This window comes from Durio zibethinus, chromosome 6 (genome assembly GCF_047325235.1).
Source record: "Durio zibethinus cultivar Kanyao isolate XHJ-2024 chromosome 6, ASM4732523v1, whole genome shotgun sequence".
Classification (NCBI taxonomy): domain Eukaryota; kingdom Viridiplantae; phylum Streptophyta; class Magnoliopsida; order Malvales; family Malvaceae; genus Durio; species Durio zibethinus.
This window is the reverse complement of record NC_143167.1, coordinates 7,083,656-7,098,826: the sequence shown is the minus strand read 5'-3', so window position 1 is coordinate 7,098,826 and position 15,171 is coordinate 7,083,656. Positions and strand designations below refer to the sequence as shown.

The 15,171-nt window shown below is 35.4% G+C and overlaps 2 protein-coding genes and 1 pseudogene across 2 annotated transcripts; 2 read left to right on the top strand and 1 right to left on the bottom strand.

Annotated features, from left to right (window-relative positions):
- The first annotated feature begins 396 nt into the window (after window positions 1-396).
- Window positions 397-2,631, top strand: LOC111284278 (uncharacterized; annotated as a pseudogene).
- Window positions 2,632-3,765: 1,134 nt separating this feature from the next.
- On the top strand, window positions 3,766-4,911 carry LOC111286781 (uncharacterized). The gene is made up of 2 exons (XM_022876980.2): window positions 3,766-4,075; window positions 4,193-4,911. The coding sequence occupies exons 1-2, from the start codon at window positions 3,766-3,768 to the stop codon at window positions 4,909-4,911; spliced, it is 1,029 nt and encodes a 342-aa protein (XP_022732715.2).
- A 947-nt stretch (window positions 4,912-5,858) lies between these two features.
- On the bottom strand, window positions 5,859-13,628 carry BGAL8 (beta-galactosidase 8). The gene is made up of 19 exons (XM_022876977.2): window positions 13,111-13,628; window positions 12,926-13,021; window positions 12,680-12,792; window positions 12,514-12,580; window positions 12,297-12,389; window positions 11,961-12,104; window positions 11,702-11,790; window positions 11,425-11,530; window positions 11,201-11,288; window positions 10,808-10,926; window positions 10,396-10,560; window positions 9,612-9,814; window positions 9,392-9,501; window positions 8,572-8,681; window positions 8,276-8,389; window positions 7,825-7,923; window positions 6,859-7,070; window positions 6,437-6,773; window positions 5,859-6,240 (listed from the first exon to the last, which is right to left on the bottom strand). The coding sequence occupies exons 1-19, from the start codon at window positions 13,267-13,269 to the stop codon at window positions 6,133-6,135; spliced, it is 2,532 nt and encodes an 843-aa protein (XP_022732712.2). The 5' UTR covers window positions 13,270-13,628; the 3' UTR covers window positions 5,859-6,132.
- Window positions 13,629-15,171: the final 1,543 nt, after the last annotated feature.

The following is a 15,171-nucleotide window of genomic DNA, read 5'->3' as shown; positions in this document are numbered from 1 at the left end:
AAAAGTTTAATGTTTTATCAATAAATTGTTGAATTTGAAATTTTGGGTCATGATTTGTTAAAGCAAATGTAAACAAAAGAGGAGCACTTTTCTAACACCTAAAGCAAAACTTTATCATTTATAACTGATTAATTGAACATTTACTAAATTTTTTAACTAAATCTACTTTTCAATGAACTGAAGAAAAGTGAGACACCATAGGCTTGGTTTGAAGAAAAACTTTTACAGCTATTTGGTCAAACCCCAAATAACTTATAGTCCTATTGAAATGCTTGTCGTTTGCAATTTCTCCTAGGGAAGAAGCAAGGAATCACAAAATGTTTAGGCCTAGTTCCTGCGGACAAACCCTTTATAAAGGTTCATTTTGTACATCAATTTCCTCATCTTTCTTCTACTGGTCGGTACCTCTTAAAAATCCAAACGAGGAGAAATTAAGAAACATTAATTTACTGTTTTTTAGGACTCAAGACCTGCAAATAGGTAAGATGAAGTCATACATTTTGGTGGTTCTCTTTGTTATATTACTATGCACAGAAGCTGCCATGGTGCATGGTGATGATAAGGGTAACAAGGGGGATGGAAACAATGGCAATGGCAATGGAAAAAATAATGGCGAGGATAATAGAAAAAATAAGGGCAATGGTAGCAACGATGAAGTGGATTATGACAACTTGTCACCATCAGAGAGCGGGCAAGAACTGCAAAGGAAAAGGCGCTTCTTACCAGAAGACCCTTGTTTGTCCATCTCAATGCCCACAGAAGAAACCTACCAAGAATAAGAAGCAGAAGGGATGCCATATTAATTGCGGCAGCAAGGGTGAAGCCACTTGCGAGTGTAAGCATATACTTAACCATTAACCATGCATCTATTTCTTCTCTTCTTAATTTTATATATTTTATTTATATAGGAAGTAATTGCTTAATTGTCAATATGGTTTTAGAGGTTGTTGGAGCTATATTTAGTATTTTTTGTATTTTTTGATAAAACAAACCGTAACTTGGAATAGAGAAAAGGATTGTTGGAATTTGAATTCAAATTTACCGTATGTCACCTTTTAAAAGGATTGCATAAACTAATTAAGTTAAACTTAAATTCAATTATATTTAGTATTTACTTTCTAGCTTACTTTGCAAAGGAAAATGAAAGTGTTCTTTGGCTGATTTTAAAATGTTCTTTAATGTTGTAAGGGAGGAAACCAAAGTGTGACGGCTATGGCTCTCTCTGCTATGACCCTCGTTTCGTTGGTGGTGATGGAGTTATGTTCTACTTCCATGGAGCAAAGGATGGAAACTTTGCCATTGTCTCGGATGATAAGCTACAGATCAATGCTCATTTTATTGGCACTAGACCACAAGGAAGGACTAGTGACTTCACATGGGCGCAAGCCTTGGCTGTCATGTTTGATACTCCCACTCTTGTCATTGCTGCTAACAGAGTTTCTCATTGGGATGACAACGTTGATGCTTTCAGTGTAAGATGGGACAGCGAGGCGGTTAACATCCCTTATGATGAAGAGGCTGAATGGAGGACTAGAGGTGAAGAAAGGGAAGTACTTATAGAAAGAACTGATGACAAAAACAGTGTTCAAGTCAAGGTATCTGGACTGGAGAAGATAGACATAAGGGTGAGACCAAGTGGTAAAGAAGAAAACCAGGTTCACAACTATCAGTTACCAGATGATGATGCCTTTGCTCACTTGGAAACACAGTTCAAATTCACCAACCCGAGTGATCTTGTTGAAGGAGTGTTGGGAAAGACTTACCGGCCGGATTATGTTAGCCCTGTCAAGAGAGGGGTGCCTATGCCAATGATGGGTGGGGAAGACAAATACCAAACCCCATCCCTCTTTTTCACCTCTCTGCAAGGCTTGCAGGTTTCAGGGACCATCTGGAGTTGCCAGCATCTGAAGAGTTTCTCTCCATGCTGATAATAATCAAGAGATGAAATAAATTGTTCTGTGCAAATGAACCAAGGCACCATAACTAAATGTATATGTCAATCATCTTGTTTTGCTTGTTCTTACCTTCCATATTTTTGTTATTTTAAACAAATAAGGGGCATATGAGAGTTGCCCATTATATACTTTTCTACTACTTAATATGTTTATTCAAGGAAAAAAAAAGTAAGAACAATGAATGAAAGTTTCTGGCTTTATATGGCCTCTAAGCCCTTAAGGTTTCAGAAGCAACTTGACAGCTAATTTAGGAAGGCAGCGTACTAACCAATCTTGATTATCAGAAAAGAAAATTGTTCCTTAAACGACAATTCCAGCCATTGACCGTACCGACAGAGTTTACCCTCCGCAATCTAATAAACCACTATAGATTTCAGAAACCACAACACCAAGAAATGCTAACATCAAAAGTTTAAACTGGTATACATGCAGGAGAAAATAGCGGAGTGAGGATGCTGCTGCTTAATCCATTCTAAGCATTTTGCATGATGATGTTGAAGATTGAAACGAAATGGCCCACTTGCTATGACATTCTCTCACAACAAGCCACATTTTCAGCAGGTGAAAGGTGAACTTGTTGTTATCTAAAGGATTTGACTTGAACTTTTCTCAACTTGATTAATGCAACTTGTAATAATTAATAAGCCTTTTTCTCAACTCCCAAAGAAAAGACTATTCAAGTATTCATATAACAATATTATCAGGGTGTGCCCGGCCGTGTAGGGCTGTGCAGAAACCAGAAATCTAGAGTTGTTTGACCTCGAACAGTCATTTTTTTTAACTTTGGAAACCATGGGATCCAATAAATTAAGGCACCATAATTTGAAGCTTTAATCACATGACAAAACGTGATAAGAATTTAAGCGAGTAGCGGAGTTTATACTTCAATGACAATTGTCCGAACTGTGTTTCCCTTCAGTCTGTGGCTTGCATTTATGAAAGGATTCATACAAACATATGATCCACTTGCATTTTTGTATAACCATGCTGAACAGGTTTCTTCAAAAGCAGCTCACTTATTCAAGCACTATCCTAAATACATAATATAACAATTAATTCTTATACTACTTCATATATGTCTATATAAAGTTATCAGCTGGCAATGCCATTAGAACCACATTACAAATATATAAATTACAATGACCTAATAATACCATGACTCACTTGAAAAAGGAGAAAACAACTTTTTCGTTAATAGATAACAGGTTTCTCTTTGTTTTCACAAGAACCATTTCAAACATCAAAATGTATAATAGACTGTTTATTAGCAATAGAGGATTGTTACACCCCAAAATGTGTGCATTATATATATGTTTGTTAGGAACAAAAATATTTAGAGTGACTTAGTTGAGTCCTTCGATTTGGTCTTAAATCTTGCTCAGCTGGCTAAGCAGCATATTAGTGCTTGAACTTGAAGCATCAAAATTGTTATTCACATTTCACAAGGCTGTTTCAAAATTTCCAATCTCAAGCAAGGCCTATGCCTAAGTTTCTTAACCATAACAATATTGCTAATTAATGTAGTCCTCCCAATTTCATATTGTCAAATGGACAGATCAAGAAGACTCATTACTGATATAACAATTATAGAAGAGCTGTTTCTCAACTGCTTGTTTGTAGTGAGAAGAAATTTCACATGGCCTCAGCCTAATTTATAGGCAAGCTGCCTGCCCGACTGGCCTTTATATAGGTTTTACTGACACCATGTCTCGGCATCTGATCTTTTCCAAACTGCAACAATTGAAGATCAGTAGAAAGAGAAGAAAAACATACTGATAAACAGTAACGCTTGCATTTTAGACATATAGGCATGGATAGAAGATACTCTTTCCTTTTGGTGGCCCTTGCCCTAGTATTCATTTCCATGGAAGCTAGCTATGCTCAAGGTCAGAGCGAAGGCAACAGCAAGAAGGCACCCTATGATGCGGCTTCAACACATTATGATGTTTTGGAACCGAGCACGACAGGACAGGAAAGAGTTTTTTGCCAAGCAAGAGGGGCTTGTAATGGGAAGATACTCACATGTCCAGCTCAATGCCCTCAGAGGAAGCCCCGGAAGAACAGGAAGAACAAAGGATGCTTCATTGATTGCAGTAGCAAGTGTGAAGTCACTTGCAAATGTAAGTCTCTTAAGTACTCTTCTATTTTCTGCTTGTATGCTGTTCAAGGAATTGTTTTGCAGCAATGTATTTTAGGAAATTGCATATATATGCTGATGAATCTAAGTACTTTGTCAGGGAGAAAACCAAACTGTAATGGATATGGCTCTCTCTGTTATGATCCAAGGTTTGTTGGCGGTGATGGAGTTATGTTCTACTTCCATGGAGCCAAGGGAGGAAATTTTGCCATTGTATCAGATGATTACCTCCAAATCAATGCACACTTCATCGGAACACGACCTGAAGGAAGGACTCGAGACTACACATGGGTGCAAGCCCTGGCTGTCATGTTCGACACTCACACGCTGGTACTCGCAGCAAAGAGAGTGACTCAATGGGATGACAGCTTTGATGCTCTTACAGTAAGATGGGACGGTGAAGCAGTCAACATCCCCATTGATGGAGAGGCTGAATGGAGGAGTAATTCAGAAGAAAGAGAAGTGGTAGTAGAAAGAACTGATGAAACCAATAGTGTTAAAGTGACAGTTGCAGGCCTGGTGGAATTAAATGTTAAGGTTAGAGCGATTGGAGAACAAGAAAACAAAGTTCACAACTACCAGTTGCCAGCGGATGATGCTTTTGCCCATTTGGAGACTCAGTTCAAATTCACCAATATAACACATCTCGTGGAAGGAGTTTTAGGCAAGACATACAGGCCAGACTATGTTAGCCCCGTGAAAAGAGGTGTTCCAATGCCGATGATGGGTGGGGAGGACAAATACCAAACACCATCCCTCTATTCCCCTCTCTGCAAAGCTTGCAGGTTCAAAGGGCAAGCCGGTTTTGCTTCCATCTAAGGCCTACCTTATTATACTGATTTAAAATAAATAACATACATGTTTTAACAAGGCAGTGAAATGTGTGTATTGGTCTCTTCGGATCATCAGCTTTGTGATTGAATTACCAATAAGGGCTAGACTTTGCCCATGACAACATTATTTTAAACAGATGTAAACAATTTTATCGTTTTCAAAGATGTAAAATTTAGTTTTATATGTACTAGTTGATAACATATTTGGTGATAGTCAAATCTTCAACCATATTAAGAAAATTTTCATTTGAAGCCATAGCTACCACGCTAAATGAAGATGAGGAAGGTAGTATGAAAGGAGCTAATGGGATATTTGCTAGTAATTAACTTTAGGTGTTGAGTAATTGCTAGTAATTAAATCTCCAGTTCGCGTTTGTATTTTCCCTATAAGATTCTCTCTTAGGCTTTGCTTGATAGAAAAAATGGAAAGATTGAGAATGCAAAACTTATTAATTTAATAATTAAGCTACAAAGTAGAAAAGTGATTATAAATTGTAACCATTATATTAGCAAATTTTCTATCCTCACCTATTTCTATCCTTCCTACCAAAAAAGCCTTAACCTCTGTCATTCGAGGAAGTGGTGTAATCCTCACCACTCAAAGTTACACACTTTGAAAATTTCTAGACATATGTCTTGATAAAAATGAGTAAAATGTCTGTTTTGCAAAATCAAATCTGTTCGCTCAGGATAGAGATCATAAAGCCCAAATATTAGGATCAGAATGAAGAAAACCACTGAATCTTTTCCAGGCACGTGTGGCTTACGGTCATTAGTTCAGAAAATACTTAATTTCAATGCCATAATTACATCAGCTGTTATGTTTGCATCACATGACACAGTTAGTGCAGGAATATGTTCATCAATCTTCACCTAGTCCGCATTCCAAAGTGGGTTTACTGTCAAAGAAAACATACATAACAGGATAACTACTTCAAGAATAAGATAGAAATTATATACTTTCATGGACAAGAAGGCATGTGCTCTCCTCAAAGATACACTGTTATCCAGAAATGACATTAGAGTTTGACACTAGCCAAATGTTTATTTTTATTGTACTAGGAAGAATATAGTTCTGGTACGAGACCTTTTCCTTTTCTAGCAAGAATCCATTTTTCTGTGATAAGCTGTCAAAAAGCTTATTTGACCAAAGACCTACTTGGGGATGATGCTTCGCTTGCACCCCAAATGAAACATTTGATAACAATCATGTACAGGAAACTTCTACGGCTAGGCTTTTCATTACTCCTTTGCAAGGGTCACCAAATGTACTGGTTGATACTCCAATACTACAACTTGTTAAGCCAACACAAGCCTGTAGAATTTGACAATTGTCAGGAAAGAAAATAATTTATGTTCTCTTAGGTTTATGCTTTTGTTTTTTGCTTTTTGCATTTTTTGGGGAAAAAAAAAAGAATAGAGAGTGAAAAGCAAAAAATAAAAATGAATAGAAAACAAAAGGCTTAGTTACAACCATAAAAGTTGTACGTAAAGAGTAAGCAAGATCGTACCTTCTGTACGATGAAGAGTGCCCTAGCACTGCTACACCTGCCATGGCTAAAACTGCCGCAAGTCCCACGAGGAGTTCCAAAGCTTGCAAATTTGATTGAAGAAATAACCTGATTTGGGGATGGGCAACCCAGGGATAGAGTAATGCTTAAACTCCTTCCGGCTTTTGAATCCAAACCCCACATATCTACAGGTAACGGGTGAGATTCAGATACATGAGAGCACAAACTTCCCATCTGTCGGGTTGCAAATGCGAGCTGTGTTGGATCCCCACCATTTTCTTCAAACAATACAAGAATGTTGCCACTTGGTTGCAACCATGAACGGGGTACATGGTACCTGCAAGTGAGACAGATACACCACGATAAGAAATTTTATAGTAGTAATTTTCAAGCTTTCCCAACTAAGACTCTTTGGTACTCACAATTGCTGAGATGGTTTCCCACAATTCTTGAGGCATTTGCTTGAACTAAAAGGCCCTCTATAATTACAAGAGTCAGTACAGCCACCATTTGAAGAGACATAGGCAGGCCAATAACGTCCAATGCTCTGTCCATTCACCCACGCCTGACCCTTTCCCATCCCAGAGAAGTCTAAAGCAATTGGGTCATTTCCAGCTGGGGCATCAAAATTTGTCTGCATACAGAAAATTGATCACTGCTAGTTTAGATTTGATTCAACAGTGCGATCCACAGTAATGTTTTTATGAATAATGAAAGGTCATAGGTTAACTAGGTTAATGGAATTCATGTTATATGAAAACATAATATATGAAAGGAAGAAAAAAAAAATTTGCTGATTGCTTTATCTGATTGTTTCTTCTGGTAATGTGTTAAGGCATTAATTGCTTCTCCTTAAAAATTGTCCTAAAAGGAAACAACATACATTCTGACAGGTAGAGAAAAAAAAAAGTTTGCTAAGGAAGATTTAACCTAATATTAATTCCGAAAAAAACATTTTTTATATACTATATACTGGAATTGTCACACTAAAGTGCATCTTTTGCACTTACCATCAAGCTCGTACATTTTTTAATACTGCTCACTGCAAAACAGTAAAACCCCATCTTTCTTTCACTTAAACAAAGAAGTATCTGCTAAGCTTTTATTTCCTGTCTCATAATGGCTCTATTCTTATGTCCCATCTGGTTCTAAACATTTATCATTGCATTCTTTACAGTTTGACACCTTATAATTCAGGTGCTAAGAAAGTTTTCAACACCTAAGTTAATTACCAAAGCTAGAAGATTCAAACATAAAAAATATGCATGCCAAAAAAAAAACACTAAATTATATTTAAGTAACTAATGGAAGACATAATACCTTATCGAATATTTAACTCTTTTTTTCTGCAATTCCACAAACCATACTAATTAATAGTTAAACATTACCTTGTACCATATTAGGGGTTGATTCTTTGGCAAGGTGGATGAGACCCATTGCGATGAACTTCCACTTGGTAGACCTAAATCTTCCCCTTGAAGACCAACCTATATTCATGATTGCAGAAACAAGAAGGAAAGTTAGCGTGCTGTTGCACAAATTTCATTTGGGAGTCAATTTTACATAGGGTTTTCATTCCTCTTCAATCAGAGTGCGGTCTACCATATCAAGTGCTATCTCACCACAATTAATGGATGGGTGCTTGATGTGGCCGAAAAAGAAATAGATGGCATTCACCATTGCACTGGATATGATTCAAATTCATTTCTTAGAACCCATTCTCTCAGTTTGTAGGTTATAAAGAAATGCAGTGCTCATTCACCATTTTATCCTTTGGTCAGAATTGTATTTAGGATAATGGTTTAAGTTGAGAGAATAGACAAAGAAAGAGACACGGACCTGATATGTCCACTGCTGTGAGGTGAGATCAATGCTGCTACCATTCTTTAAACCATTTAGCTTCACTGGACCAGTGACCCCTGCCCCCCATAAGTCAAAAAAGGCTCCGTAGTTCTGACACATATGCATCCAATTAGATGATACATGTATTGAATTATTTCTATTACAATTGGTTTATCCAACAGAAAACATATTCAACTTTTATAGAAAGTAGAAACCACAACACTGCAATTTGCAGATAAATATTTCCATTTTTCGGTCAATGATCATGTAAATCTTAGTGAGGAAAGCTGAACCTGCAGTCCTACAGTCAAACTCAGGAGATCAATTGTGTTCTTCCCAGGTACGACTGTGATGGGGATATCCACTTTGACCTTAGCATTGCCACTATTACCAGTTCCACTCCCTGTAGAAGTTCCAAAAGATGCAGACACAAAATCAGTATTGCTACAGTGGTTTACAACTTCCCATAAAACATCACTATTACTGTAACTATACAAGCAAAGTCATGTCATATCAGCATCCTTAATCAATTTCATTTGTCACATGTTTTGATATAGAGAATATGATGGAGCTACCCTTCCCAAAATCCTAAACTAGCATGTTTGAGCTCCCAAGCCTGGTCCAACTCCCTGATGCAAGAAATTATTTTTGAGGATTCTGATGCATTTCACTTGCATGACCTAATAAGCAACATTATAAGGAATTGAATGTTAATTTTATCAAGGGAATTGCATTATTCTCATATTTTATCCATAAATTTGAATGCCAAATTGATGTTCATCATTCAACAGTTGGAAAGTTCTTTTAGAGCCCTATGCAATATGCATTGCATGAGACACCTACCTAAAGAAGCAAGCTAGAACTAACTGATCAAAGTTATACTCTGCACCATTTTCCTAATCTATCAATTATAACAATTATAATCTAAACCAAGCTAAAAATTTGTTGGAGAAATAAAAGAACGCTTCTTATTCCTCTTTACTCAAAAAAGCTAATCCTTTCATTCATCCCATTTCATTATAGAAACCTTGAAGATTAATATATATATATATATATATATATATGTGGAAATCTAAGATATTGCACTTTGAATACAAATATTATTTCCAGTACCTGCAAGTTTCCCATTTATAAAAGCATGAAGGGCATGCCCAAGTGATTCCACATGAAGAACAGTTTGAGATCCGTCTTGAAGGAAAGGCTCATCTCCTTTTATATTAGTGCTGCCAAAAGCATTCAATAAAATTCGTTAAAACATTGTGAAAATAAAAAACTTGAACCAGTAGCAATTATGCCATCAGGAAACAACTTTTAAAACAAAACACCAGGATACCTTAATGAATACCACAAGTAGTCACTTTTATCAGCAGTAGTGTTTATTTGCTCTAACAATCCAAGTTTGTTAAATGCATCAGCCTTTGAGATACCAACAGGTTCATTAATCCAACTCCAGCTTGACCCAATTGCCTCATTTGAATCGGCATTGGTATTCAAAGATTCATGCATGTAGCTTGGAATCACAGTCATAGAGTTAATCTGTCATGTGAAAATAAAACTAAATGGGTTATTTTACTCGAAATAACAAACTTACAAGAAGAACAAATTTATGTAGTTAACATATAGCACAAGTTACAGAATGTAAATGTAAATGTATGTAATCCATGATGGATGAAACAGAAACAGTGTACAGTCCACTAGTGTCCTGAAGAGAAAATAATGATAACATCAGCACATTGGACTGGAATACATTGTTTGTATGATTGTGTAGGAGGTTCTTCATACAGCTGATTTGGCAGAGCTAGGTTCTATAACCCCAAAAATAATGACAATTTGAATTTCCTGCAATCATCCTTTTGTAAGAGGCTAGAAAAAATTAGCTTTACGTAATTCAGTTATATATTCAAATGTTTCAAAGATACTTGTTAACAAGAACCAGACTCTAGTGCAATGCAAGGAAGGAAAATCTTGAACAGCAAAGAAGCTGATTAGGTGAAGGAACCTAAGCCAAACCAAGCTATAGGATAATAGTTTAAAGCTACAACCGTTTAAACAAATATATAATTGATGGAAGCTAACTTGAACTTTAAGTGAGAGACGAATGTGCTAATGAGGCAGACCTTGGCAGTATTCAGAACTACATTCTTGCAGTCTGGTAAGATGCTGACAGACCATGCAGGCAAATTGTATGACTTGCCATTGAAATTAACAGTCGCATCAGATTTGGTGTCTACATTGGCAAGAAAAGCAGCACATTGTCCTGATCCTGTTTTATATACAGCAGCCTGAAAGAAAATACAAATAAATTGATGTACTAGTTATTCAGAACAGGACCTGACAGAAGAAACTGTGGGACCTCTATTAATTAATTTTCAACTATCATCTTAGGATAATGATCTGAGCATATTTTTTTTGCTTCAAAAAAGTGTCCTAGGAAGAGTACACCAATTCTATTCATAACCCACATTGTAGCAAAGAAGTAAGGTTCTCTTAAAAATGTGAAAGAAAAGAGCCAATCAAGACAAGAAATACCTCCAAGTTAGGACCCAAAGAGGAAATTGTAGGATCAGTGGCTATCAATGCTTCTTCGCAAAGCTTTATAGCCTTATGAACATCTCTTAGGTGACCCCATTTAGGCTGTCTAAGATGTCCTGAGAAAACAGTGAATTGAAAGACAAGTGAAACTTGGAAGATTCCTTTTTAGTAAATTATAAACTGAATAATCATGGAATGACCTATCTCATTCTTTTATTAACACAAGACCAGCACCATTGAAGTGCTTCCAGAACCTTTGCATCGTCCTAACAACTACAAATATGAATCAAGTTGTATACAGATGATGACCTGAAGTATGTCGCAGGCACTTATAGGGTCAAGTAGATGCTTAGGAGTACTAACAATTGATTAGATTGATTGAAGGCATACCATACTCATCAATTGGAGCATCATAGTCATAACTAGTAGCAATAAAGGGTCCACCAGAAGTCCTGCCAAAGTTCGTTCCACCATGGTACTGTTTTATAAGCAACCAAAACAAATTTGACTTATAAGTTTGGTTTGGAATGAGATTGTATACTTGATTCTAGGATTGGATTTCATTAGTATCAAAAATAATGCACGAAGAAATTTTAAACTCCAATTATCATTACCATATAATAGTTTTGGAAAGTTCCACCTCTTTGGTAAAACCGTGCAACAGCAAATGCAATGTCTTCTACAGGTCTGTAGGGAACAGCACCACCAAATGAAAGGAACCTAGCGTTTGAATATATTAGGAAAGTAACGCGTAAGAAATACTTTGGTAAAAGGTTGAATAAGAGCAATAAGCAATCAACATTTTGATGAAGACATTTAATCCAGACAACCTAAATAGTTAGCATGTAGAAGTCAGATTAGTAAATTATATAGATGAGTCAGACACCCTACCATCCAGTCCAATTCTCAGTCCACATTTTTGGTTTCTTGTTAGAATTTGGGGTGAATTGATCACAGTAGAATCCATTGCAGGTGTTGATCTGTCAATATCAAGATAAAAGAAGAAATCATATGAAAGCCAATGCCCCGATCGTCAAAATAAACAAGAAACAAAAAAATGCACATTCTGAGTGCACTGATTAACAACTACGGAAATTGTGAGTGAAAACATAAATCAAGAAACCCAAAAAAAGGGGGAGAAAAAACTTACAATGGGATCAGGAGCATCTGATTGCTGGCACATAACCCAGGGAACTCCAGTATCCAAGGAAACAGCCATGCCAGCTGCCCAGTTGATATAGGGTTTTGCAGCTGCCCCATATGCTGAATCAATATTTCCATACTCATTTTCAATCTGGTATAAACACCCCAAAAGGACAAACAGGGAAGCACAAATAGTTATTCTAAAATAAGCCTAAAACCATTTAAAAATATAGCACCGACAAATTTAAAAAAAAAAAAAAAACTGCTTAATCAAGATGTACCAATAAGCAAGCAACAGGAATTGATTAAAGAAAGTGGGGAACAAAGGTCAGACAAGGGTAACCTGTGACAAAATAATGGGTCCCCCTTGTGATGCATACAGATTCTCTTGCTTCATCATTTCCACAATCTTAGCCGTGAACCGCTGCATTTCTGCCTGAAAAACCAACCATTTTCTATCATTTCAGCTAGCAACTCTTCCAACAAATTTCAGTCAACTCTAAGAACACGAAAAAGGAGATTAAAAAAAAAAGATCAATTAACAATATATTATCATATACCTTAAATGGTTCATTGTCAGTTCGAAGCTTGATTCCGGGTATAAAATGTAACCAAAGAGGAAAACCACTGCAATTTTTTAAGGTTTTAATATCAGGAAATAAAACATTCAGCGTACCCGAAAACGAAAATGAAAAAAAAAGGGGGGGGGGGGGAATAAAATGTTACCCATAATTCCATTCAGCGCAAGCATATGGACCGATGCGGAGATGAACATAAAGACCAGCTTCTGCAACTAACTTTACGAATTTAACCAAATCATTTCTTCCTTCGAAATCATACTGTAAATATCAGTAAGCAAAATAGGAAAACAGTGGGTTTACTTTGACTTTCATTTGGACAAAGGGTATTAATTATTACAGCAACGGGACAACACTTCCTCCCGTGAACTATTAAAAATGAAAAAAACCGAACCTGGTTTCTAACTGGTTCGTGTAAGTTCCAGAAAACGTAAGTTTCGATCACATCTAAGCCTCCGTCCTTGGATTTTTGTATGAGGTCCGGCCACATCTGTGAAAATAAAACATAAACCATAAATATACAGAGATGAGCTTCTTCTTGTTCTAAGAATAGAGAAAAAAAAAAGAATTGAAGCTTACGTCAGGAGTGCTGCGGGGGTAATGAATGGAACCAGAGATCAAAACCCGGCGTTTCCCGTCGATGACAAGCGCTCGGTGATCGTACGTGACGGTGGCTGCAAACGACGTCGTAGCTGCAACCAACCAACAAACCAATAGCAGAATCTCTGTTCTCCTCATTTCGGAAATCACAACAGTACAATCTCACACGTAAAATTCCCTGCTTTTTTTTTTCCTTTAAAAGATTAAAAAAAACCCCCACTTTCTTGAATAGTGGTTAAGCTAATGAGTCGGAAAACACAACTCAGCTTCTTCTTTGGAACAATTTTTTTGCTTTTGGATTTGGGTTGATGCCTTTCTACTTTTTCTGATAATATGTGTTGCTTGACCGCTTTGTATAACAAAATCGAAACACTTTAAGCTACCTCATTTCTTTACACACCGGAGAGTGCACGCCACCGCTACTTCACCATTTCATTCTCATCATCTTCTTGTAATTTATTAATATTAATTTCTTTTTTTTTTTATGGTTTGGGTTTGTTTCGTTGATGGATAATTATGGCGTTTTATAAGATTTGCAGAGGGAGCAGTAGTAGTAGTCAGAAGCGGCTAGCGCCAGTGAAGAAAGTGAAGTGGAGAAATATATCAGGTGCTGCTAGATATATTGCAAGGATAATGCACCTGCCGATCTTTTTGCCACGTGTCTTTACTGACATGTATGAGGCGTAATGATCGCACCCGCACGTAAGCCATGATTCTTCTGCTCAAGGTTTCAAAGTTTCAACAATTGTTCATGTAACGAGCAATGTATCGATAAGGGCATCTACATTTTTTTTAAATCACAATTCATAATAATAAAAAAATTAAATTAAATGTTATTTTTGAAAATAATTAAATAAATCAATTAAATTTAGAATTCAACGTCATAATTTTTTTATCATTTCATTAGGATAATTCACAGGTAATGAATATTTTTTATTTAGAACATATTTTAAAATAAAATAATTAATTATTAATCATTAATTTGATTATAAAAAAAATTACCACATTCATTGAATAATAAAGTTTGTGTTAACAACATAAATTTTTTTTTTTGTAAAAAAATTTGAAGACAGATAAATTGTTTAATCACACAGATCAAGGTAAAAGGTATTATACTTGATAATTTAAGATAAGTGATGGTAAGTTATGCATTCGAAATAATCTTAACAAATGACTATCGATAATACGCGACTTTAAAATTTTTTCGTTTAAGAGAATGATCTTAATCGATTGAACTAACCATTTGTTAATAACAATATAAATTATTATCATTTACATGAATGTTTAAAATTTTTAATTCCACGAACAAATTTAAACAAGTTATTACACATTCAATCTAATTAAAACAAATTTTTAAAAATTTATCTCATAGACAGCTGTAATTAAAACATATAAATCTATTTAATAATGATATTTTAAAATTATTAATATGTTTAAGCTAAGACTTCTAGAATGTAAGTATATATATGATAATAAATGGTAAGATGATGAGTGGGTGAGTATTTAACTCATAATGGATAATATATACAGCTGTAATTAAAACATATAAATCTATTTAATAATTATGATTTTAAAATTATTAAATGTTTAGGCTAAGACTTCTAGAATGTAAGTATATATATGATAATAAATTGGTAAGATGATGAGTGTGTGATTTTTTAACTCATAATGGATAATATATACAGCTGTAATTAAAACATATAAATCTATTTAATAATTATGATTTTAAAATTATTAAATGCTTAATCTAAGACTTCTAGAATGTAAGTATATATGATAATAAATTGGTAAGATGATGAGTGTGTGAGTATTTAACTCATAATGGATAATATATACAGCTGTAATTAAAACATATAAATCTATTTAATAATGATGATTTTTAAATTATTACTATGTTTAAGCTAAGACTTCTAGAATGTAAGTATATATATGATAATAAATTGGTAAGATAATTAGTGGGTGAGTATTTAACTCATAATGGATAATACCATGCAGACGAGGGTCATAATCATACCACAAAATAGTATTATTTGCGTGTGC